Source organism: Alnus glutinosa, chromosome 13 (assembly GCF_958979055.1).
Source record: "Alnus glutinosa chromosome 13, dhAlnGlut1.1, whole genome shotgun sequence".
Lineage (NCBI taxonomy): Eukaryota > Viridiplantae > Streptophyta > Magnoliopsida > Fagales > Betulaceae > Alnus > Alnus glutinosa.
Genome location: NC_084898.1, coordinates 19,982,063 through 20,008,917, shown reverse-complemented (window position 1 = coordinate 20,008,917; position 26,855 = coordinate 19,982,063). Strand labels below are relative to the sequence as shown.

Sequence of the window (26,855 nt, the reverse complement as noted above, 5' to 3'; positions counted from 1 at the left end):
TAGGGTAAGGGTTTTTTTTAAGAACGTGTAGGATTCAAAGTTTATTTAAGGGTTTATTATTGTGTTGGTTTTATGGTTATGATTTGAAGATATAAAGTTTAGGGTTGGAGTTTAAGTATTTCTTAAAAAGTAGACGGTCAATTTTAATATTTTTTCTTTTTTTATTCAAACCCATTTTATTGGTTGTTCCCATTTATTATTTTCAAAAGTGTCATCGTTGGTTTATAACGTTAAACTAATATCGGACATTGTTTGATTTTGTTTGACTAACAAAAAAACATTGTAATCCATAATAACACATTCAAAATATATATATATATATATAACCTCTCAAATAAAAAATTAGGATAGGAAAAATTAAAAACATAAAAAACACAACATGGCAAAAAAGAACATGGCTTTCAAAAAAATAAAAATACATATAACACTAAATGACACAAAAATACAAACGCCTACACAATTTCTAAATATCAAATCTGTACTAACACAAAAATACATGCAGCATTGTTAAAAAAAAAAACACAAACTATAGCAAAAATGAAATACCTACTCCAAGAAAACCCCCCCAAAAAAAAAAAAAAAAACAGTAATTTAAGCTTACACTGATTCAGCAAAATTGAAAAAATAAAATATAACACAGTCCAAAAATTATTACAATTATCAATCAAGAACAAATGTCCAAATTATTACAATAAAAATTATTACAATATATATTCAATCAGTATTTCATTTACATGTTGAAAAAAAAAATGAAATACAAATTTAAGGGGAAATTACTCACTGTCGACGGTAGGTTGTGGATTTAGGGCTCCTTCTTTATATATATACCTGCATATTCGGATATACATTATGGAGAAAGGAAAAAAAAGTTAGCAAATGTATATATATATAACACTAAATTTATCTGCAATATATATTAAGAGCACCGGCGACTGAACAGAGAGAGAGAGAGAGAGAGCCACTGACCCGACCGGAGGAAAGGGAACCGACGGCCTAGCCAACCCCTGCCGGAGGGACGTCCCAGTAGAGAGAGAAAGAGAGAGAAAGAGAGAGAGAGAGAGAGAGAGAGAGAGAGAGAGAGAGAGAGAGAGAGAGAGAGAGAGAGAGAGAGAGAGAGAGAGCGAGAGAGCTAGAGGGAATCGGTGAGAGAGAGACAGTCGGTGAGAGGGAGACGTGACGACGCCGGAGCTCACCACACCGGCCGGCTGAGCTCGCCGGAGAGACAGAGAGAGAGAGAGAAGAAATGAGAGAGAGAGAGAGAGAGAGAGCGAGAGAGAAGAAATGGGTAGCTTCCTCTGGAAGCTACCCATTTCTTATATATAAATATAAGTATATAATTTATATAATATAATATATATTTATATTATTAATTAGTTTTACGTATATAATATATAATGTTTGGCCAGGTGGCGCGCGGGAGAATTCCCGCGCGGCATCCGGCCAAACAGTTGGAGACGTGTTTATAAATACACGTCTCCACATGCTATATATATTTAATATTTAATATATATATATATATATATATATATATATATATATATATATATATATATATATATATATATATATATATATATATATATATATTATATCTATTTTATATAAACCCATGCAACCCTAAGTTCATGCAATGCATGTACTGCATGTACATGCACTGCATGAACTCATGTTAATTATTATTATTATTTTTTTGGGTCTACATATATGCTTCACAAAGTTGGTTTAATTATGCATATAGTACAATATGTCAATTTAGGGTTAGGGTTTACGTACTTATAAGTACACCATATATATATATATATATATATAACTCATCATATAAACCCTAATCATAAGTGTATGTATTTTGTATAGCAAACAACCATAACCCTAACTGTATGTACTATATATAGAAAAAAACCCTAACCCTAAAATACACGTCCCCCATAGTAGAAATTGTATTTAATTTAAAAAGTAATAAATATATCTATATATATAATAAAAAATAATTATATATAGAAATAAATATATTATTTAAAAAATAATAATTTAATGGTCCAAAAAATTAAACTATAACTCTAAGTGTATATACTATATATAGCTATAAACTATAACCTTAAGGGTACGTACTATACTAAAACCTAAAACCATAAAAAATAAAAACTAAAACCTAACCATAAAATTAAACTCTAACCCTAAGTGCTAGACTATATATAGCTATAAACTCTAATCATGAGGGTACGTACTATATCTAGTCATAAACCCTAACCCTAATCCTCTATCCAAAAGTATATAATATATATATACATATATATATATATATATATATATATATATATATATATATATATATATATATATATATATATATATATATATATATATATAGCTATAAAACTAAACCCTAAGTAAATGTACTATAACTATAACTATAACTATATATATATATATCGGAACAATCTAATTTTGAACTGCTCATGATTTAACTTATATATATATATACTTAAAAGTGTACAATAATGACACGTGAAAAATATATTGACATTATTATTCATTAAACGTAAAATCAATAAAATTATAACACATAGCCCTAAGTGTATATATTATATATACCTATAAACCCTAAAACCCAAACCCTAAGTGTATATATATATATATATATATATATATATATATATATATAGCTATAAAACTAAACCCTAAGTAAATGTACTATAACTATAACTATAACTATATATATATATCGGAACAATCTAATTTTGAACTGCTCATGATTTAACATATATATATATATATATACTTAAAAGTGTACAATAATGACACGTGAAAAATATATTGACATTATTATTCATTAAACGTAAAATCAATAAAATTATAACACATAGCCCTAAGTGTATATATTATATATACCTATAAACCCTAAAACCCAAACCCTAAGTGTATATACTATATATATCGATAAACCATAATCCTAAGTATATATACTATATATAGGTATAAACCCTAGCCCTAAGTGTATATACTATATGCTATAAACCCTAACCCTAAGGGTATGTACTATATATAGCCATAAATTTACGAGGGACTAAACTATAAGTATTTAATTCATTATGTAGCGCAGAACTCTAAAAATAATTGCATTTACTATATATAGACATAAATAAAAAGGTTACTGTATATAGTTTCTAAACCGTTTACATGCATGCATATCTATATATATAGTATTAATTATAGGTTTTTTAACTTTGTTATGTTTAATTTTTTTTTTTTTTTGGTTTCTAAACGTAGATGGTGTACAAAACTAAACCCTAATTTAAACTATTTAGTTTAATTATATATTTAGCATCAAATTTGTATAATTATGCATATAGTACAATATGTAAATTAGGTTAGGGTTTACGTGCTTAATAGTATACTATATATATATAAATAAGGAACCTAAAAAGTATAAATTCCAACCAACAAATTTACATATAGCATATAGTACAATATGTAAATTAGGTTAGGGTAATCTACACCGTATTTTTGGATTAGATTTGTATGATTAATAATGTAAGGAGTTTTTTTTTTGATTTTTTTTTTTAAATAATTAATACAACACAGAATTTTTTTTTTTAATATATATTTGGCGAATTAATAAATTTTTGACACGTGTATTAATACACGTGTCCATTTGGACACGCATATGAAATCCACGTGTCCAAATGGACGCGTGTATTCCATATGCGTGTCCAAATGGACACGTGTATTAATACACGTGTCCATTTGGACACGCATATGGAATACACGTGTCCAATTGGACGCGTGTCTATATACACGCGTCCAAAATGGACACGTGTATTCCATATGCGTGTCCAAATGGACACGTGTATTAATACACGTGTCCATTTGGACACGTATATGAAATACACATGTCCAAATGGACACGTGTATTTCATATGCGTGTCCAAATGGACACGTGTATGTCATACACGTGTCCATTTTGGACGGCTTCACAAATTGACACGTGTCTAAAATGACACGTGTCAATTTGGACGCGTGTCTACAGTAACGGGTACTGTAGACACGCGTCAAAATGAAGGTGTTTTTGTAGTGTAATGAAGATAATGTTCTCCGCTATCGTGTAGTGGTATGTTGTTTGTTAAACATACACATTCTTTCCCAGGATTCTTCTTTTGTTAATGAGCCCAAGTTTGAAATCTGTAAGAATTCCCACTTTTGAAGATGAGACGACGTCGTCTGATCGCTTGCGTTGCTTGACTTCAAGAGTCGGATCAGTGAAGATCCACTTGGTAACTCCAGTTATTTTGTTAAAAAATAAAAATAAATAAAAAATTAATTGAAATAGTATTTAAATGATTTCTCTTCATCTCTTTTTCCCCTAACATTTAATTTTAAAATATGTTAGATAGTATAGGAAAAAGTAATTTGATTCCCTACATTTTAAAGAAAATCTAATAGAAGCTACTGCTAATGCTCTCCACTAATATGATTCTCATAACAAATATTGAAAGATTAAAAAATAAATAAAACAAAAACAAAAGACTATGTAGCTTATTTATCATTGATATTGCAAAATACAGCCCCTTAGTTGGGCATGGCAGAATACAAAATACAGCTGCAAAAAAAAGAAAAAAAAAACAAAAAGAAAAAAAAAAACCATTTATAACACTAGGTTTTAAGCACTTTAGGACTCCAGAAGCGCGTACGTGGAGGGGCTCGCCCCAGTGACGCCTCTCCATTTAACAAAGCCCATACATCCATGTATATATTTTTGTAGACAACATAATATATATTAATTTAGATACTTTATGTCTAAGAACTCCGGTACATGATTCCAATTTTCATGCATATATAAGTACTATTAATACACCCAAAAATATATACTAGCTTGCATTTTAATGATCAAATATCTAATCAACTCATGCGTATACTTGGGTAGGAAGGCGTGGAGTGAGATGGACTTCAAGTGGTGTGGTTTTCATGTTGGTAATTCCGACTTTCTCAGTCATGTCCACGGGCTCATTTGACGGGGTTGTAATTTCAAAAGCGTGCAACAAGGTGGCAAGTGTGAGTTGCATAACTTGTAACGCAAGAGAGATTCCTGCGCACCCTCTTCTGCCAGTGCCAAATGGTATAAACTCGAAATGCTGGCCCCTAGCGTCAACATCTAGATGGGTTGTAAGGAATCTTTCTGGCCGAAATTCATTTGGATCAGACCACACACATGGGTCTCGATGGAGCTTTGAGAGATTAACAAAAAGTCGTGTGCCTGCTGGAACGTGATAGCCTGCCAAAGTGCTGTCTTCCATGGATTCGTGCGGGACAGAGAGTGGTGCGGCGGGGTATAAACGCATTGTTTCTTTGAGGATAGCTTGGAGATAGACCAGGTTTTTCATGTCGGATTCATTTACTTGCCTCTCCCTGCCAATCTGAACATCTAACTCTTGTTGTGCTTTCTTTAGGGCTTCCCGGTTGTTAAGAAGCAAAGAGAGAGACCATGTCATTGTTACTGTTGTTGTATCTGTGCCCGCTAGGATAAGAGCCTGCAAAAGTACCAAAGTCAAAGTTTTAGATGGTTAGGCAAAAAATGTTTGAATATTGGACCACTAGCTTTTGGATAGACTTAACCAAATAGTTTCACAACTTGACAACACGGGGGAAATGATTCTTGGAGGAACCTTTTATATTAAAAAATTTGTTTTTAAATCAAAAAGTTGTCTCTAGTGTCATAAGAGACAACTTTTTGATTTGAAAACAAATTTTTTAATATAAAAGGCCTGTAGGGGACGGTTGAACGTCCCCTGCATATCAGGCCTCGACAACACGGGGGGATATCCACCAATATACTTCTTCTGTTTTGTTAAAACGAAGAATTTCCATAAACCAACAGTACTTCTTCCCTCACATTGTTAAGCCAATTATATATATTAATTTGATTGTTATTTTTCTCGTCATGGACTTGATGATCTTTCTCTTGGATGCATGATCAAAATGGTTACCAAACAACTATGAACTCTATGATGCCTATGCCTATTAATTTAATACTAGCTAGCTAGTTGATCAATGATAATCTCTCTACTTAACGAAATATTCATGCATGTTCATAATATTCAAGGAACATGCATCTTGTTGTTATAGGGTACATCAAAAACTTACCAGACATGTAGCTTTAGTGATTGTATCAGCATCATAATTAGAGATCCCTTCGTCGTCGGTAACAATAGACAACATCACATCCATAAAGTCTTGGTGTCCCTTTGCCTCACCAGAAACTTTCCTTTGCTTATGTTCTTCTAACCAACCTTCAATGACATCATCAAATTCTTTTGCAGTTCGCTTCATGGCCCTCTCGTACCCTCCCAAGTCCAACCACCTTAAGTAAGGAAGAGCATCTGCTACCACAAACCTACCACTCAACTCAATGAAATCTCTTACTGACTTCTGCCACTGATCGTTATCTTCATTAATCTCATCCTTGGTTGCAGTCCCATCAAATCGCTTCCCTATAACCATCCTAAATATAATATTTAGGGTTGTGGACCCAAACCATCTCTTCATCTCTACCAACATGTTGTTGTTCTTGACCCAGACCTCATATATCTCTTTTATAGATGTATTTACCTCAGACACTCGGATGTCTTTGAACATCTCAAGCCGGTGGTTTGATAGGAGCTCGAGGGTGGCTATTTTACGCACTTGGCGCCAGTAAGGACCGTAAGGGCTAAACCCTAACATGGCATAGTTGTAGCCCATGAGTTCTGCAGCTATAGATTTTGGACGGCTGGCAAAGACTTTGTCATTAGTGGTGAAGCACTCTTTTGCTATCTCCCAATTGCTCACTATCAGAGCCCGATGTATGCCCAGCCGGATAGTGAAGATTGATCCATACTTATCGGCCATGTTACCCAATGTTATATGGGCTGCTGTTGTCCCTCGTAATTGGTGGAGGTGGCCAATCAAAGGCCACGCACCACCGGCTTGTGGTGGAAGTGTTGTTTTAGGAGCAGTTATTTGGGCTCTTCTTAATATCCATAATAGAAAAAAGAGGAACAGAAAAAAGGCGAAGATACTGGCCATGAAAGTTGTAGAGGATGCATGAGGAAAGAGCATACTTCTGGATACAGGTTTTGGGAGAAGGTGCATTTGCTCGCATTCCCTAGCTTGTATTTATTCAAGGTCAAATATTGTGCCTCTTCATTTCAAGATTTGCTAACACCACGTGGTCTTCGTTCATAAAAAAAAAAAAAAAAAAAAAAAAAAAAACACCACGTGGTCTTGACTGGGCATGCAACCAATCGAACTACATCGTTTTGGTCGATCCACTAAATAAGAGATGGAGATGTGAGAACAAGAGATATCGTAAAACCAATAAATAATACAGCTGTCTGATTAAAACAAATTCAATGTTGTACAGAGTATTGTCATAAAGTTCTACGAATGTTTATTGTATTTTTTTTTTTTTTTTTACACAATTATATTTGGAATGGGATCTATGCATGTGAAACCCATCTCATATGCTTAAGTCCCACACCAAATACTCAGTAGACTATTGGTGATAAAGTTTTAAGAGTGTTATTTGTATTTGTATTTTTTTTTACACATTTATATTTGGTATGGGATCTATGGCTGTGAAAAAAAATTTAGTTTATTTTTACACATAAAATAATTTTTTTTAGCTTATTTTTTTTTCAAATTTATAAAGACATTTTTGTCTTATTGAATTTTTTTTTTTTTTTGTATAACTTTTTTTTTATATATTTTAGATTTTTTTTAATATTTTTTTTTAGATTATTTTTTTTAAAAAAATTAATAATTTTATGAATGATATTTTTGTCATTAAGGAGACATTGACATTTTTCGGTAATTTAGGGGGAGGATTGATATAAATGGTAGTTTGGAAGGACAATAACAATGTAGTGATAGTTTGAAGGGGTTATTTGTATTTTTCCTTAAAAAAAAAAATGTTGGGTTCTTTGAACTCCCCTCATTTTTTTTTTTTTTTTTTTCCAGATATGATATATCATTTATGAATAAAAATAAAGATGACACTTTTGTCAAACTTTCGTCCAAAAATTGACGGAAGTCTACATCAGCATCTTGAAGAAACTGAAACGTGTCCCATGGGCCATGGCCAGTTTCGGGGTGACTGAATCAGCCCTTTAAGCAATATGAGGGTGGTTACGCAAGGGCAAACCCAAAGACGATTTTTTTTTTTTGCCCTTGTGGCCGGGGTGGTTTCGACAACCCCCATTTTACTCTTTAGGCATGACCAAACCACCCCCAATAACCTTTTATTAAAAGTTTTTTTTTTTTTTTTAATTTTCTAATTAATCATATGAACACGTGTCAATTTTTTAAGGCTCGTGACATGAAGCATAAGAACTTCCGTCAAGTCTTTAGCCATAAACAAGGTATCATCTATAATACAAAATGAAACATAAGAAATAAAAAATAAAGTCAATAAACCACATTTTTAATCCAAAAATATTTTGCTCTGCTTTGATAGCGTTTAAATTTATTTTTTTAAAGAAATTGACATGGTAATAGAATAGAAAGGAAACTGTAGACGTGCGTCAATGAGTCAATTAGCGAGATTTTTTCAACAAAATTGTGCGCCACTATCAGACGTACGTCAACGACACTAAATCATTTTCAACCGTGAACGCGTTATCTTTTAGTTTCCTGTTTTGTCTTCAGATAGATTTTCTTCGATCCTATCAATGGAAAAGGGGGCTGGGCCAATGACTGAGATCGATTTTTCTTCCTATCTGCCATTTTTTTCAATCATTTTGATGTAACGGTTGATCCTATCGAGAATAGAAATTGAAACAATTCAATTCACTTGACTGATTTGTGCATTGTCGGCATACCTAACTAGCATCCGAGATTGACAAGAGCTTGGAGGCTTTCAAATTAAAAGCTCACGTGTAAATCTTACAAATTTAATGATTATTTTTTTAAAAAAAATGTGTTAATGCAGTTTTTAACATGGTAACGTGTCACCTGATGATTTGCCAAATAACAAATAACTGCGTTGAGGGTACCGATGATCCCCTTCCGATGCTTGAGTCAGAGAATATTTATTATGATTTCAGAGAGATAGTGTGCTTATACCTGTTATAAATGTTTATTTATAGGCTGAGAATTGACAACAAACCTGATGGCTTGACCTAATATCATTTAGGGCTTTAATTATGGGCTGGTCATGGGCCTGGTGGCCCACAACTTTTTTGAGTGGATAATTTCCCTAACAAAATGTGTAGGAGCTTTTTATCTTAATGTTATTAATAATTATAAGGAAAATATTGAGTAATGAAAAGATTGTAATCATATAATTATCATAAAATATTTCGTAATAATAAAGGGATTGCAATAATATGCATATTCATATATAATATGAGAATCGTATCCTCACAGTACTTAGGCCTATCCATGGCCATGAATTGTATTCATTAGACGGTGGTTAATCCATAAAGCTTTGGAGGTGGGCGCGGTGTGATGAGAACTTCAAGTGGCCGGAGTGGCTTTCAGGTTCGTTAGTCCAAGGCTCTCAGTCATATCAACGTACCAAAGCATTCGAAGGAGTTAAGATCTCATACAATATTTGTAAGAAACTAGGAAATGCCAAGTGTATCATTTGAAGGCCAAAAGATATTCCAGGGCAAACTCTTCTACCACTTCCAAACGAAATTAACTCAAAATTTTTACCCCTAATATCAATATCTTTTTGGGTGGTGAGAAATATTTCTGGCTAGAATGTCAACGGATCTGACGATATGCGTGGATCTATATGGATTTTTCAAAGGTTTGTGATTAGCCGGGTGCCTTTTGGGACATGGTAACCATCTGTTGGTGCAGTTTCTAGTCTGATGATGTGTCAGTTCCTGATTCGTTCTTTCACTACAAAAAATGCTGCAATTAGCCGCGTGTCTACAGTAGTAGTTACTGTAACTACGCGGCCAACTAGCCACGTGTCTTGATGACAATGTGGCGGGTTGCATATAAAAAACAAGTAGCCACGTGTAATAAATTCAAGCGGCCAATTGGCCGTGTGTAATTTTAACACGCGTCCAATTGGCCGCGTGTATTTTTTACACGCGGCCAATTGGCAGCGTGCATCAAATAAACGTAGCCAACTACTGATTCTAATTTCCCCCTCTTTTTTTTTCTTTTGCATTTCCCCGCCCAGCATCTTTTCGTTTCCACCTTTCTCTATCTTTTTCATTTCCCCACGCGGCCACGCCCCTTTGACTTTTCTTTTCATTTCTTTTTTCTTCCTTCTTTCCCTTATTTCTTCCCCTTTCTTCACACAGTCACTGAGAGTCTGAGAGGGAAATGGAAGAGGGAGACCGAGAGAGCTGGAGAGAGAGATTCTGAGATAGATCCGGCGAATGACGACGGAGCTGGAGTCCGGAGGGTCATGGCTTGTGGTCGACCAACTCTTAGAGATGGAGGAGATGGAGGAGATCCGGTCGACTCACCCTCGTCGGCCGGTTTTTGGTTTGATTTCCGTTCGGTTTTTCTTTTCCTTCTTTCCCTTTTTCCCACGCTCGCTGTTCCTTCTTCTCCTTTTTTATTTTGTTCTTTTCTTCACACACAGGGAGATGGAAGAGGGAGACCGATCGGAGATAGATCCGTGGTCGACAACGGTGCTGGAGTCCGGAGGATCACGGCAGGAGAGGTAGAGATCCAGATCGACCGATTCTCAGGGATGGAGGAGATCCAGCCGATTCACGCTCGTCGGCCGGATTTTGAATTTGATTTTGGGTTTCTCTTGTTTTGGTTTGATGATTTCCGGTGAGTGGTTGAGTGGGCGACTGGGTTTAATGGCCAGCGAATTGGTTTTTTTTTTTTTTTTTCTAGTTTTATTTCCGGTGACTTGTTGTTGTTGTTGTTGTTGTTTTGGTTTTTCTGGTTTTATTTCCCATTTTGGGTTATTGTATTTTTGGTTTGATGGGTTCGAATCCGGCGATTGGGTGATTGCCGGTCCCGGCCTGGATTTACGCCGGATTGGGAGAAGAAAAAAGAAAAAACAGAACAGAAAATTTATGTTCTGTTTTTTCTTTTCTATTTTTTTTTTTAAAAAAAAAAGAACAAAAATTTTAGTCACGTGTCTTTCATTACACGCTGCTAAAATTGCCAGAAAAATGAAATTTCAGTTAGCCACTTGGAGTGGCACGTGGCTAAATGCTACTTGGCTAAATAGCCGCATATATAAAGGGACACGTGGCTAAAATTGCATTTAGTCACAACTGGATTCACTGCGTGTTATTGGCCGTTGCTAAATGCACGTGGCTAGCAATTAGCCATGTGTATGACCCCATACACGTGGCTAATTGCAAGTGGCTAAAAACAAAAATTTTTGTAGTGTTTTAACGACTCGGTTTGCTCCATTGGTGGCTCGGGCCTTTGGGTACTCTACAAAATAGCTAGAACAGGCCGGGTGTTGGCCGGTGTTCCTCCCTTCGATGTTTAAGTCTAGCGAGCAGGTGAGAGCAAAAGTAGAGAAATCCCAATGTATTTTTTAATTTGTTTTTTGACAACCAAACTGATTATTAGGAGGGCTTTAAGTAGGGCTGTCAATTTTGACACGAGCCAATAATCCGACACGAACACAACACGAAATTAGCGGGCTTGGGTCATAAACGGGTCGATTATGTTTTTTTTTTTTTTTTAAAAAAATAATTTTTAATTTTTAATTTTTTTTTATTATTATTAATTTAATATTATTAGCTAACAGTGAAAACACACACAAAAAAAAAGAAGCCTAACTTCTTTTCTTTTCCTTGTTCTTCTTCTTCCATTTTCTTCTTCCTCTCCCCGTCTCCTGGGCTGCACTGTGGACGGCCTCGGCAACTTTGTGTCGCTCTCCGTCGACCCCAATGTCCATTCGGGCCAGATCTCCATCTCCCACATCTCTAGCGACACTTTCGGCAAGCTCAGCAAGAACCGCAACTGGAACTGCGCAAGCATCGCTGCCATCGAGGTCATGAAGATGCTCGGCGTCCGATCGATCAGTCTCTCCCTCTCTCTCCACAAGGGCCTTCCCTTAGGGAGCGGCCTTGGCTCCAACGCCACAGCCGCGGCCGTCGCCGTGAACGAGATCTTCAACGGGAGGCTCGGGTTGGAGGAGCTCGTCCTCGCCGGGCTGAAATAGGAGGAGAGAGTATCCGGTTACCACACAAACAATGTGGCACAGTGGGTTACAGCTCCATTATTTTGAGGGCTAATGTTCCATATTTTGATTGAATTAATAGAACTTCATAATTAGTTCTTTTCCTTACTTCTTTTTTTTTAGAAGAATAGTAATGTTCAATAGAGTAGGATGACCAATTGATATCTTAGGATTGATAAATTTGTTTCTCGCTTATAATTCCTTGTGGTTGAGAAGTTATTGTCAAAATATAAAGATAACCTGGAGTCTTACAATAAGATCACTCCAATCCCTACCTGTTATAAGGCTCAACTTCCCTGCCAAGAAAGACGGAGAAAGGAGAGTTTGAAGGCCGTGAAGGTGTTTTAGCTTTGAATGTTCAAACAGGTTTCACGGGTCGTGTCAGGAGACCCGTGAAATTGTCGTGTCGTGTCTAGAGCCCCGACCCGTTAACATAAACGGGTCGTGTTTGGGTCTAACTTAAACAGTCGCAGGTCTTAATGAGTCGTGTCGGGTACCCGTTTTGCCAGCACTAGCTTTAAGATATATTAAATTGTTTAAAGTCGATTTTAGTTTTTTCCGCTCTTTGTTCGAGTTTCTTGCTGTTACTTTATGATTCAAGAAATGGGAAATCCATGTAAGGTACAAATCAAGTTTTTTTTATTCATGGGATTGATTTCCTAGTGGACCTAGTGAAGTCATTTCAATGTCAATGAGTTTGGGTTGTTTGTTTGTTTTGGCATTTTGTCTAATTTTGTGTCTACCTAGCGTAAAATATTGGTAAACCTAAATATGTTTTTAGCGTAAAATATTGGTAAACCTAACGGGTGGATCTCATAAGGGCTACTTAATTGCATGCCCAAATTGTAAACAATATGGGTAGACAATTGCACTGAATTTTAATCTCACCCCCTCTCTTTCTTTGCAGCTCATGTTTGTCATCTCTCTATCTCCCGCACAAAAAAACATTTTAACCTAAAACAAACGGGGTTGAGGAAATTTAGTTTCTCGGTTAAGGTTGTTGATTAATGCATAAGTCTATATTTGGGTTGATAATCAATTAAAGTTGTCAATATAAAAAACTCTTTCATTGTAATCGGTTATCTACTTACCCTCCAACCTATGTTCGTATGTAATAGCCATGAAAAGAAAAAGAAGTTCAACAGCCTCTGATGCCCAAAATGGCAACAAGGAAGCAGAGGAAGTTTCCAATGAAAGAATTCGAAGCATAACAGATCTCCCAGAACCCATCTTTCTCACAATTCTGCTTCAACTTCCTAAGAAGACAATTCTCATTTGCAGGTGCGTATGCAAACCTTGGCGCAATCGTATATCCAGTTCCAAATTTGCTAATTTGTCCTCTAGAAAAGCACGTGCTTGTCTCCTGATTCGAATCAATGATCCTAAACGTGTTTCAAGAACCATCCACCTTGTTGAGCTTGAACATGAAAATTTCGATCTGGGGTGTTTATTTTGTGATACCGGTTGCCCTCAGTGTGACCTTCATGTGAACATGGAACTTGTCACCAAAGTTAAGCTTCCATTACGTGATGCCAAGATGGTACTCAACAGCAGAGATGACGTCACTGCTAGTGTGAAGCTTAATCCTAAAGGTGGAGTAAGCAAGAAGAAGTGTTTCATTGCCTCAAAAAACCGCAAAGATCACAAGTTTGGCATAGTGAACCCGTGTGAAGGGTTGCTTTGCTTGTCCGAACCCAAACAAAACAACCCTGTTGTTGTATGCAATCCAATGACTGGAGAATTCATCAAACTTCCAGAAGCAAGCAAGGTTGAGAAACCTAGAGAGAAAATTGATTCTTGTCTGGGCTTCAGTCCAAGAACTAAACAATATAAGGTGATAAGAATTTTCACTCAACAGATTTGTGATCCCATTAGTGGGAGGAAAGAGTATGGCGATAAGGTGGCTGAGATACACACACTTGGGACTAGATCGTGGAGAAGTGTGGCATTTGCTCCCTTCATGCTATATGGAATAAAATTTCCCACCTACCTGAATGGTGCAGTTCATTGGTTTCGTCCTGAATTCACGAAGGCGGATTTCAAAATTGTTTCTTTTGACGTTTATAATGAGCAATTCCAATTAATTCCAGCTCCCCCACTTAAGTATAACTTATTTGGTAGAAAGGATATAAAGCTCATAAGCATAGGTGTTTTAAATGGTCATCTCTGCATATGTTGTGACGACCCATTTTTTTTATTTATTTAAAACATACATAAATGGATCTTTACAGTGGCACGACTACCTGTCGCTCAGCCAACATAACGTACACATTCCATAACATGTACCTGATATTCATATTTACATCTAACACAGCGGAATATAAATATCAATGTGTAGCGGAACACATATCAAAAGAAGGAAGGAAGGGCCAGATGGCCCTTCCCAAAGAAAAACAAAAATAATAAAAAAAGAAGAAGAAAAGGATGATAAGGCGCTTGCGCCTTATCTCATGGGAGAGAAAAAAAGAAAGAGGCAGAATGCCTCTCTCTTTTGTACTCTTTGGGGTTTTTCTACAAAATTCATGATCTACGAAGATCCAACCGTCCAAACTCAAATCCGACTTCGGTAACGTGATCTACAAAGTTCGATCTACGTTTCTACCGATCGTTTTGAGGTAAATAGCTAAATTCATATTTTGAAATTTTTGGTTAAATCCAGCAAAATATGAGTTTGATATAGTGTTTTCTTTAGGCTTTGTGTTATTTGGAGCTTGCAAAGATTCCCCAAACACCGGGTATTATTTGGGTAAATTTTTAAGTAAGTTCATTTAATTCATAATTCTATGGATTAATGTTATTTTAAATATATTAGTGTTTATGTTGGTGAGATTAATAGTTATTGTGATTAAGTTAATATTTTATAAATAATGAGTTAATTTTGGAAACCCTAATTTGATGGGTTAAATTAATTTAAGTGATTAAAATTTAGATAGTTAAATTATGTTAATATGTTAGTAATTGATGTAAAAAAATTTATGAACATAATATTAGAGTTAATAATATTGATAAAATGTTAGTGAGAAATAATTTAGAGATTAGCAAATATAATTTTAGGGCTAATATTATTATAAAAGTATTAGTGAAAATAATTTATGGGTTAGTGGAAATAATGATAAGTTAGTAATTAATATTATGAGTAAATAATTAAATGGAGTTTTAAATATCTAACCCTTAGTGAATACTTTGGGTTAGTGTTAATTGAGTTTAGTTAGTGTCTAGGATTATGGGTAAATATTTGGGAACTCTAGAAATATTATGGGTTTTCTATGGGTTAGCTCTTGATCAATTTAAGAGCTAAATGTGAGTCTAATATTAAAAATTGTCAATAATGTGCAATGTATTGTTTTTACAGTAATGCATTGCATGGTGAAGTCTAGGAGACCTAGTGCTTAATATCCATGCAGCCAAGTGAGTCTTCTACTCACTGAGAAGTATTATTTTTATATATGATGAATTGAAAAATATATATTGTTTTATAAATATGAACCAACTGTATGTTGAATATATCTGTTTTGGATGATTTGAGTACTTTTGAGTATATTGAAATTATGATAATGTTGAAGTACGTATATGATATGTGGAGTTTGAATAAATGGTGTGACTCTAGGATATGGTTGGGAATTTTGTAGACTAGGGTTGCATTATAAATTATTGTGATTTTTAGTGTGAGTTATAAAGGGGGGACATGATGCATAGTGTGCTTAACGACACAAACCTTGGGATACGGTCCCTGTTCTTTGGGATACGGTCCTTGTTCTTTGGAGTTACGGACTCGACGTTAATATGGGATACGGTCTTTGTCCTTTGGGATACGGTCCCTGTCCCTTTGGGATACAGTCCCCGTTCGCTTGGCATATGCATACATATATCTTAGTGTGTTTGTTTGTATCGTTTTTATGATATATATATATTTCTTGTTGCATGATTTAAAGGAATCGAGCTTTAGTATACCTAGATTGTACGCTACTGGATTGGGTAACGTAAGTATCTTTTGACATGAAGTTACCTACATCTGGCAATGCTGTTTCTTTGTATTGCTGAGTAAGATGCCATTGTTTTAAGCTTAATGTACCTAGACTGTACGCTACTGGATTGGGTAATGTAAGTGTCTTTTGACATGAAGTTACCTACATCTGGCAATGCTGTTTCTTTGTACATTTGAGCCACCATTATTTTATGCTTGATGTACCTAGACTGTACGCTACTGGTAATGTAAGTGTCTTTTGACATGAAGTTATCACACCTAGCAATGCTGTTTCTTTGTACATTTGAGCCACAAAATATAATAGTTTTATAGTAGGTGAGAAGATATGTAGTTGTTTCCAAGGTGGGATGACTGGAACTTCTATATGTGTTCGCAGCTACATAGTATGTTTTAAATGTTTTCTATTACTCGGTGTTTGCTAAATCAGTTATGGGGGTTTTCAAACAAAAGTTTATAAATTGGTAGTTGTTATAGTGCTCGCAAGACTAAAATAAAGAAAAGTTGGTTCTTTGCGAAAACTCAGTGAATGGTATGCCTCTGAGGTCTTAGTGTAATTATTTATGTTAATGCGGTGGGCTCATAATTCCACCTGTACGGATGCGACAACCCCCGCAACCGTACAGACATTGATGCTTTGGTTGCAGGTTCTGCGGATATAGATATTGACTTGTTCACCTAGTGTATGAGATGCTATGATTGGAGCACATCGCGACAGTCATAAGTTATGGACTCATGGGTAGTCCGTATTTTGGGCATTCTATTTTTATGGCTCTTGTTTTATGTGGCTTATGTATTTATTGAGCCCGTATTTTAGTATGTAATTAGTGTAATATGTTTTATAAACCTTAAATAGATAGACTCGTAAATGGCTCTCGTTGTTGTAATTAACAGTTATGTATTAGATGTATTTTCGCTTATGATATGTGTTCCGTTGCATATTGATAATTATATTCCGCTGTGTTAGATGTAACTCTGAATATCAGGTACATGTTATGGAACGTGTACGTTATGTTGGCTAAGCGACAAGTAGTCGTGCCACTGTGAAGATCCATTTATGTATGTTTTAAAAAAAAAAAAATAGGTCGTCACAGCATATGGTATCAAAGCAGTTAGCTCTAGGGTTTTTAGGAAAAGCGGAAAGCGGATACTTAGGATTGTGTCAGAGTTTAAGTGTAACAAAAGAGCTATAGGAAATTTTAAACGCTTCATAGGAAATTACAATGTAACACTCCATATCTCTTACTTTCACATTATAAGTTAACTCCAATGTGATAGTGTAGAGTATATCGCTTAAATGGGGAACGGTTTAGAATAAGCGTCATAGGTGCATTGCATGGGTGTGTGAGGTGGATGTGATTTTAGGCATCTCTACCTCATCCCCTCTATTAACGAAATTGTTCGTTAGTGGTGGTTTTAGGCATCCCTCATTGCTGGACCTTTGACCACGAATTATTTGAGTAGAAAATGGTCAATGCCATTGGGAGCTCATGCTTCCTCTCCGTCGAAGAAGCAACTTATTGGTTGTGGCTCTAAGTTCCTTGGAGAAGAGGATGCCTTTGCGAGCCACTTCGATGTCACGCGGTGCACCAATTGTGGGAAACTACACTTTGGTGTATGTGTCGTGTTGAATCACGGGTATGCTTTCGATGTGGTAGACTTGGCCACCTTATAAAGCTATGTCCCTCGTTAGCCGCTTTAACTCAAAGCAACTCTTGCGTTGCTAGTGTAGAGTGTGGGAGCTACACTTGGATATATGTCGTAGAAGATCTAGGGCACGTTGTAAATATGGTTGAGGAGACCATTCCATAAGGGGTCACCAACTTTTTGCCGTCAAAGTCAAGTACATTTAACGGACAACTATCAGCTGAGACAGTTTGCTCAAGTATGGTGTGCCCACTCACACCGAGTAATGCTGAAGTCCGTCCAACCATAACAAATGCTGTCAATGCTGCTACATGTATTATACTTTTATGTTGTAGCATTGTGTGCATTCGGCTTATTGGAGTTTTATCCATTCATATATCTCATTATGCATGATTACATGCATAATGAGCACCAAACCTTTAAAATCAACGTGCGTGACCATTTCCATTGGTGACGCATTTGTCCACAATAAACATAGAGGTCATTGCCTTAGCATTATATGGGTGGTGACATTGCTAGCTCTAGTGTTTGACATGATGAGCTACGGCGTTTAACTCATTTAGTTTGATATGTTAAGTTGTCCACCATTGTCTCATTTCCATTTGTAAGTTATGCAAATTGACCATGGAACCTTTAGATTAGAACTTATGTGTGGCTACTCATATTGATGACGCCTTCGCTTATAGGGAGTGTGTGGACAAATGTGCCATTGGTATTAGAGAAAAGACTCTGCCAGCGAAACTAGCAGTGTTATACGTGTAGAGTTCCAATGTTTGCATATTTAGCTTCAACATGTAATGTGTTGAGTTTTAATGCCATGCATATAGGATTTTGGTGTTCGACATGCTAAACAATGAAGCTTACCATGTTGAACTACGATATTAACTCGTTAAGACTTTGGTGTCAATTTGGAATGGATTGACGATCAAAGAGTAGAAGTGAATGTAGATAATCACGAGTGGGTAGTTATATTCCTACCCCATAGTATAGAGAGTCCGAACCTTGCGGGTCTAGTTTGCGAGATTACTCCGCAATTCTTCTTTGACGTTCAACAATGATGAATGTTCGAGAGTGTATACTTGTGTTTGGCTTATGTCTAAGCCAAGCTCATGTCTAAGCCAAGCTCATGTCGAGTCCAAGTTGGGAACATCCGGATAGTTCAGATGTCTCCACTTCAGTCGCGAGTCTATGCGAGGATGCATAGGGTGCTAAACCTAGCGACAATCTAGGATGTGTTCTCCATAAAGAAAACTAACAACTTGTTCTGTTAACTCATAGAGCTTCGGTATTCTTGGGAGATTGACTTTCTTCCGAGATACCATTGACTTTTGGTGCGAAAGAAAATGTGCCAAAGTCAGCGACTCGAATATGGTATGACCATTATGAGTTTTTGGTGATACCATTCAGACTGACGTATACACCATTTATATTTATGGACTTGATGAGTCAAGTGTTCCATGAATACCTAGATTGGTGATTCGTTGAGTGTAACGTCGACAAGTTAGTCTATGCGACTAATTGTGTCGTGCATGGAAGACACTTGGTATCAGTGTTGGAAGTGCTTAGTAAAACTGGATTCTTCTTTAAGCTCACGAGAGGTGAGCTTTGATGGAGAAAGTGTCATTCTTGGCTTATGTAATGAACGAGAATGGACTTGTAGCCAACTCACGAGAGTAAGAACACACAATTGCACCTGTGCTTAAACTACCCATGAAAATTGTTGGGTATACGGTTTGCACAGATACACGACGATAGGCGGGGATGCACCCTTGTGTAATAACAGGGATGTAACCTATGCTACTTGTCAACTGTGGATCATGAGTAGCGATGTTCTCATCATGGTTTGGAGTTGGTAGCTATTATCTATGCTCTACTATTTTGTGGACGATGCCTTGATGGTGTAGTGCGTGTGAAACACACACTTAACACCCAAGTCTTGATGCACTCGGTGTTAAGAGACAGAGACATGAGGGAACGTTGATGGCTTATTGTGCTAGGAGATCTTGATGACAAGATGTCCTAATGTGAAACTTAACCCACTGTCACGGCTAAAGCACTAAGTAGAAATCTCGTGATAGCGAGATTGACTCAAAGTGTATTCGGAATGCTAGCTCAGTGAACCCTCCGCAAGCGGACGGCTAATCCAAGAGATTTATTTAAACACTCGAGGCTATGCTCAAGTTATGCGTGTGGGAATCCATGGAGTTGGTCATGATATTTGTTAGTAGTTGTAAACGCTGTATCGCATGTAATGTCATCTGGACGCGAACATGGATCGTCATTTCATTTGGCATGAAGTTGGTGTGAAACGATCATCGAGCTTTGAGGTGGTACATGATTCTAGGGAATATTACACTCGTTCAAAGTGGATATTCACTACATAGTGATGGAAAGCTATGCGGAAAAATATCGCCGCAAATTTGTGTTTCAAATTGGTGATTTTGTGAAATGCAAGGTGTCGCCAATGCGAAACATGTAACACTTTGAGCAATAGGGATGTGCTCAATTCGGGATATATTGAGTTGTCCCTAGTGTTAAATGTGAGTTCGTCATGTAATCGGTCATAATGTCTTCTAATTTTAGCGGGTATCCATGACATTTCCTCGTATTTCTCTATTGCAAACTTGTTTGCGACCCTTTACTTGTCGTGCGCTTCTTCATATTCAATAGAAATTGACATGTGAAAGGTTGCAAAGCGAGTGATGGTTTGTAAGAAAACACTAAATTCATTTCATTAGTGAGAACTCTGTGGTGAAATCATGATGTTGAGGAAGCCACATGAGTGCTTGACCGTTAAATGTTTTCTATTAGTCGGTGTTTGCTAAATCAACTATGGGGGTTTTCAAACAAAAGTTTATAAATTGGTATCTGTTATAGTGCTCGCAAGACTAAAATAAAGAAAAGTTGGTTCTTTGCGAAAACTCAGTGAATGGTATACCTCTGAGGTCTTAGTGTAATTATTTATGCTAAGGCGGTGGGCTCATAATTCCACCTGTATGGATGTGGCAACCCCCGCAACCGTACAGACATTGATGCTTTGGTTGCAGGTTCTGCGGATATAGATATTGACTCGTTCACCTAGCGTATGAGATGCTATGATTGGAGTACATCGCGACAGTCATAAGTTATGGACTCATGGGTAGTCCGTATTTTGGGTATTCTATTTTTATGGCTCTTGTTTTATGGGGCTTATGTATTTATTGAGCCCGTATTTTTGTATGTAATTAGTGTAATATGTTTTATAAACCTTAAATAGATAGACTCGTAAATGGCTCTTGTTGTTGTAATTAACAGTTATGTATTAGACGTATTTCCGCTTAGGATATGTGTTCCGTTGCATATTGATAATTATATTCCGCTGTGTTAGATGTAACTCTGAATATCAGGTACATGTTATGGAACGTGTACGTTATGTTGGCTGAGCGACAAGTAGTCGTACCACTATGAAGAACCATTTATGTATGTTTTAAAAAAAAAAAAAATGGGTCGTCACAATAATATTAACCCTAAAATTATATTCACTAATCTCTAAATATTTTCTCACTAAAATTTTTTCAATATCATTAACTCTAATAATATGTTCATAAATCTTTTTACATCAATTACTAACATTTTAACATAATTTAACTATCTAAATTTTAATCACTTAAAAACCTCCAAATTAATTTAACCTATGAAATTAGGGTTGCTAAACTTTAAATCATAATTTATAAAACACTACCCTAAACACAATATTATTAATCCAGTAGCTTTTATTAAGGGTTTATAACATAAAAACTCAATTAAAATTAAATACTCAAAAGTTAGGGTTTGAAGAAACTCACCAAAAATTCCAACAAATGTAAATCCAACACTTGGAGAGTGTTTAGCAAGCTCCTTATAACAAATCCTAAGAACACATAAAATTAAACTCATATATCTTTAGATTTAATCTAAAATCTCAAAGACCAAGAGTTTGTGAAAATACCTCAAACCAATTGGTTGAAACGTAGATCGGGCTTCGTAGATCATGTTACCGAAGTCGGATTTGAGTTTGAACGGTTAGATCTTCGTAGATCAAAGATTTTCTACGAAAAATCCTCCCCCACCCTTTTCCTTCCTATCTCTCGGGTCTGAACTCTGAAGGCCCTTTCCTTTTCTTTCTTTTTTTTTTTCTTTGTTGCTTTTATTCTTTTGTGAAGGGCCACTTGGCCCTTTCATTTTTTTTCTTTTCAATTTTCTTTCCTAATTTCTTTTATAATTTCATTTTTATTCTATTTTCTTTTATAATTTCTTTTTCTTTTCTATTTCTTTGGACCTAAAAATATTCCTTTATATTTTTAATGACACTAAATTAATTTTAATAAATTATTTACTCAAATTTTATACTCTAAATATTAAGTAATGCCCCGGACATTACATATGTGATGCTGCTGAGTTTGGCCATGTTTGCATATGGGCGATGAAGAAGCATGGGGTTCGAGAATCTTGGACTAAAGTATTTTCTATCAATACTTAGACTGAACAACGATGGCCTCATAGTTTATATCATCCATTGAAGAAGTTTAAGAATGGAGCAATACTGATGTACCATGCTCGCAACTACCTGCTTTATTATGACCCTTCAAGAGAAGAACACAAGTATTTTAAGATTCGTGGAAGTGAATCAAACTTTGAGGCAGTTGTTTGTATTCCAAGCTTCAGTTTGCTCAAGGATGCTGTGATGGGAGACAATATTGTAGAGGTGCTGGATGTCAAATCAAGGTAAAATTTTGCTGTTTTGCATTGCATATCTGCTTTAATCAAGATCGATAATGACATGATATATTAAACTTTAAGCTGCATTTTTTTTTTTTTTTTTTCTGATTTTGTATGCAATAAAACCAACTTTACTCTCTGTTGTTAGGAACATTGTTGCATTGGTAGAGGTTTGCTATGGAGACATGGGAAAGATATCCAATCTGCAATTTTAATAAATGTTGCATGTGATATGTTTTAGTTTCTGGAGTGGAGACTAGTTGGTGTTGCTTCCATGCTCTTAAGCTTAATTAAGCTTATCTGTTAAAGAATAATTTGTTTGTTTTAGTTTATTTTACAGAGGATCATTCAGGCCCTCTATGTTCTTCTAACACAATTTATAGGTGTGCAAAATTCGAGCTGCGAGAAGAAGTCAAACCTCTCATTTTGGTGGAAGAAATTAGCGATCTGGCGTCAGATTTTTATACTTCGTCTGAGGAAAGCTGCTGAATTTGAAATTCAGTTTGAGAGTATAAACAAAATGCTTTTGTAATTTTGTGACAATGCATTGTCTTAACTTTGAATGTTTTTGTAATTTTGTTCAATGGATTTTGCTGGCCATGTCGTAAGACATTTATTTGTTAATGGATTCTTTTGTTTCTGTTAATCTTAGTTTAGATTTTCAAGATTGAATTTGTTTGTGATTTGAGTACTATAATGTGATGGAGCTCAAAGATCAAACCTAGAATCAAAACACTGAAAAAACAAAATCCCAGAAACCCAGAACCCCAAATCAAACAGAAAACAACACAAGAAACCATTTACTGACAAGAAAAGAGAAACCGAAATATAAAAACCAGATATAATGAAACAACAAGAGAGAAAACAGAACAATATGCAGAAGAAAAGGCAAAAAGTACTCGCATTTTATCAGCTTCCCAGTCAGTCTGAGACATGGTTCTTATAATATGATTCTTATATATAATAAATATCTCCACTAATATGATTCTTAATTATAACAAATATTGAAAGATTAAAAAAAACAAAAACAAAAGACTATGTAGCTTATTTATCATTGATATTGCAAAATACAGCCCATTAGTTGGGCATGGCAGAATACAAAATACAGCTGCAAAAAAAAAAAAAAAAAAAAAAAAAAAAAAACCATTTATAACACTAGGTTTTAAGCACTTTAGGATTCCAGAAGCACGTACGTGGAGGGGCTCGCCCCAGTGACGCCTCTCCATTTAACAAAGCCCATACATCCATGTATATATTTTTGTAGACAACATAATATATATTAATTTAGATACTTTATGTCTAAGAACTCTGGTACATGATTCCAATTTTCATGCATATATAAGTACTATTAGTACACCCAAAAATATATACTAGCTTGCATTTTAATGATCAAATATCTAATCAAATCATGCGTATACTTGGATAGGAAGGCGTGGAGTGAGATGGACTTCAAGTGGTGTGGTTTTCATGTTGGTAATTCCGACTTTCTCAGTCATGTCCACGGGCTCATTTGACGGGGTTGTAATTTCAAAAGCGTGCAACAAGGTGGCAAGTGTGAGTTGCATAACTTGTAACGCAAGAGAGATTCCCGCGCACCATCTTCTACCGGTGCCAAATGGTATAAACTCGAAATGCTGGCCCCTAGCGTCAACATCCAGATGGGTTGTAAGGAATCTTTCTGGCCGAAATTCATTTGGATCAGACCACACACGTGGGTCTCGATGGAGCTTTGAGAGATTAACAAAAAGTCGTGTGCCTGCTGGAACGTGATAGCCAGCCAAAGTGCTGTCTTCCATGGATTCGTGCGGGATAGAGAGTGGTGCGGCGGGGTATAAACGCATTGTTTCTTTGAGGATAGCTTGGAGATAGACCAGGTTTTTTATGTCGGATTCATTTACTTGCCTCTCCCTGCCAATCTGAACATCTAACTCTTGTTGTGCTTTCTTTAGGGCTTTCCGGTTGTTAAGAAGCAAAGAGAGAGACCATGTCATTGTTACTGTTGTTGTATCTGTGCCCGCTAGGATAAGGGCCTGCAAAAGTACCAAAGTTGAAGTTTTAGATGGTTAGGCAAAAAAAGTTTGAATATTGGACCACTAGCTTTTGGATCTTAACCAAATAGTTTCACAACCTGACAACACAGGGGAAATGATTCCCGGAGGAACCTTTTATATTAAAAAATTTGTTTTTAAATCAAAAAGTTGTCTCTAATGTCATCAGAGACAACTTTTTGATTTGAAAACAAATTTTTTAATATAAAAGACCTGCAGGGGACGGTTGAACGTCCCCTGCATATCAGGCCTCGATAACACGGAGGGATATCCACCAATATACTTCTTCTGTTTTGTTAAAACGAAGAATTTCCATAAACCAACGGTACTTCTTCCCTCACATTGTTAAGCCAATTATATATATATATTAATTTGATTGTTATTTTTCTCGTCATGGACTTGATGATCTTTCTCTTGGATGCATGATCAAAATGGTTACCAAACAACTATGAACTCTATGATGCCTATGCCTATTAATTTAATACTAGCTAGCTAGTTGATCAATGATAATCACTCTACTTAACGAAATATTCATGCATGTTCATAATATTCAAGGAACATGCATCTTGTTGTTATAGGGTACATCAAAAGCTTACCAGACATGTAGCTTTAGTGATTGTATCAGCATCATAATTAGAGATCCCTTCGTCGTCGGTAACAATAGACAACATCACATCCATAAAGTCTTGGTGTCCCTTTGCCTCACCAGAAACTTTCCTTTGCTTATGTTCTTCTAACCAACCTTCAACGACATCATCAAATTCTTTTGCAGTTCGCTTCATGGCCTTCTCGTACCCTCCCAAGTCCAACCACCTTAAGTAAGGAAGAGCATCTGCTACCACAAACCTACCACTCAACTCAATGAAATCTCTTACTAACTTCTGCCACTCACTACAAAAAAAATGATCATTAGCGGCGACAAAATATCGCCGCTAAAAGTCTTTTTTCCGCCGCTATTGATCAATAGCGGCGACATATCGCCGCTAATAAGTTAGCCGCAGATACTCCGCCTCTAATGATCAATAGCGGCGATGTAAGATGTCGCCGCTATTGAGTGATCAATAGCGGCGATAAAAGTCGCCGCAAAAACTTTTTTGGTCGCCGCTAAGTGATTTTTGCACCAAAGTCGTGTGTCGCCGCTATTGATAGTCCAATAGCGGTGACATACAAGTCACCGCTATTGAGAGACCAATAGCGGCGACATAAAAGTCGCCGCTATTGGACTATCAATAGCGGCGACATAAAAGTCGCCGCTATTGAGAGGCCAATAGCGGCGACAGCTAGGCTACCACAAAGTGTAAAGTATTAGCGGCGACATAATAGTCGCCGCTATTGGTTATGTATTAGCGGCGACATAAGTCGCCACTAATACTATAAAAATTAAAAAAATAAGTATTAGCGGCGACCTAAGTCGCCGCTAATACTATGAAAAAAATTGAAAAAAAAAAATAGCATTAGCGGCGACTTAGGTCGCCGCTAATACTATTAAACAAATTTATATATATATATTTTTTTTGAAAAATATATTTTTGTGTATCATTATATGTAGTTACCTGTCAAACTTACCATTAAAGTCCTATATTATTCGATATTTCCACACCATATCATTAAAAATCAATTGTATAATGATTATACAAAAAGTAATCATTGGTATTAAAGTTAGACCACGTACATGCAATATAACAAAACTGACTACATGCAATCCAACCAAAATTTAGAATCAACCAGCCTATATATCCAACCATCTACCAACAATACAATAAAAAACCGTGAACAATACAAGAAAGAAAGAAAAAAAAAAAAAAAAAAAAAGCAATCAAAACAACATTAATTGGAAAATGCCATTGGAGTTTCTAAGTTGTCTTTTGACATTATCAAACACCATCTATGCATACATTTTTTCCAAATAGAATTGCTTTCGATTTGGGAGATGACATCCAAATAGAATTGCCACCTGATATGGTATTGCTTTCAATGCAACATCCAAAGACATCTTAGGCTTGGCAGTTCTAACCCCGGCTTCCGCCTGCAGTCAATAGCACCACAATGGCATTCATCAAGTTATGCATCATATTACAAGTACAGGGATACAACTAAAGAGTTATGCAATGGCTCATATTGATAATCTACATTTTCGAATTCTCTCAACAACACTACTTCATACCTCTCAAACCTCCCCTCAGTTCCTTGAATAGTTGAATAACTTTTATAATGCAACAGTAGCTACTAGCCAAAACGAAAAAACCATTAACAGAATATAGCATCTTATCAGCAAACATGTGTG

General features: G+C 35.9%; 3 protein-coding genes and 1 long non-coding RNA gene across 4 annotated transcripts; 2 read left to right on the top strand and 2 right to left on the bottom strand.

Moving 5' to 3' along the window:
* Positions 1 to 4,770: 4,770 nt before the first annotated feature.
* On the bottom strand, positions 4,771 to 7,119 carry LOC133853707 (cytochrome P450 CYP82D47-like). The gene is made up of 2 exons (XM_062289717.1): positions 6,139 to 7,119; positions 4,771 to 5,525 (listed from the first exon to the last, which is right to left on the bottom strand). Exons 1-2 carry the CDS (start codon positions 7,090 to 7,092, stop codon positions 4,902 to 4,904), a joined length of 1,578 nt encoding a protein of 525 aa, XP_062145701.1. The 5' UTR covers positions 7,093 to 7,119; the 3' UTR covers positions 4,771 to 4,901.
* Positions 7,120 to 13,277: 6,158 nt separating this feature from the next.
* On the top strand, positions 13,278 to 14,241 carry LOC133853946 (uncharacterized). The gene is made up of 2 exons (XM_062289966.1): positions 13,278 to 14,057; positions 14,161 to 14,241. Exons 1-2 carry the CDS (start codon positions 13,278 to 13,280, stop codon positions 14,239 to 14,241), a joined length of 861 nt encoding a protein of 286 aa, XP_062145950.1.
* A 436-nt stretch (positions 14,242 to 14,677) lies between these two features.
* Positions 14,678 to 17,059, top strand: LOC133853754 (uncharacterized). The gene is made up of 3 exons (XR_009896731.1): positions 14,678 to 14,772; positions 14,850 to 14,903; positions 16,766 to 17,059. It is a non-coding gene; the product is annotated as an uncharacterized LOC133853754 (long non-coding RNA).
* A 6,780-nt stretch (positions 17,060 to 23,839) lies between these two features.
* On the bottom strand, positions 23,840 to 25,454 carry LOC133854137 (cytochrome P450 82A3-like). Its single transcript, XM_062290199.1, has 2 exons — positions 25,168 to 25,454; positions 23,840 to 24,553 (listed from the first exon to the last, which is right to left on the bottom strand). The coding sequence occupies exons 1-2, from the start codon at positions 25,351 to 25,353 to the stop codon at positions 23,930 to 23,932; spliced, it is 810 nt and encodes a 269-aa protein (XP_062146183.1). The 5' UTR covers positions 25,354 to 25,454; the 3' UTR covers positions 23,840 to 23,929.
* Between the last annotated feature and the right edge of the window lie 1,401 nt (positions 25,455 to 26,855).

Excerpts from the sequence above, each read along its gene's own strand:
- LOC133853707 (XM_062289717.1), bottom strand. The coding sequence starts at position 7,092 with ATGCTCTTTCCTCATGCATCCTCTACAACTTTCATGGCCAGTATCTTC. Across the intron at positions 5,526-6,138 it reads TCACTAAAGCTACATGTCTG|GCTCTTATCCTAGCGGGCAC; the intron begins GTAAGTTTTTGA and ends GTACTTTTGCAG.
- LOC133853946 (XM_062289966.1), top strand. The coding sequence starts at position 13,278 with ATGAAAAGAAAAAGAAGTTCAACAGCCTCTGATGCCCAAAATGGCAAC. Across the intron at positions 14,058-14,160 it reads GGAAAGAGTATGGCGATAAG|TTCATTGGTTTCGTCCTGAA; the intron begins GTGGCTGAGATA and ends TGAATGGTGCAG.
- LOC133854137 (XM_062290199.1), bottom strand. The coding sequence starts at position 25,353 with ATGAAGCGAACTGCAAAAGAATTTGATGATGTCGTTGAAGGTTGGTTA. Across the intron at positions 24,554-25,167 it reads TCACTAAAGCTACATGTCTG|GCCCTTATCCTAGCGGGCAC; the intron begins GTAAGCTTTTGA and ends GTACTTTTGCAG.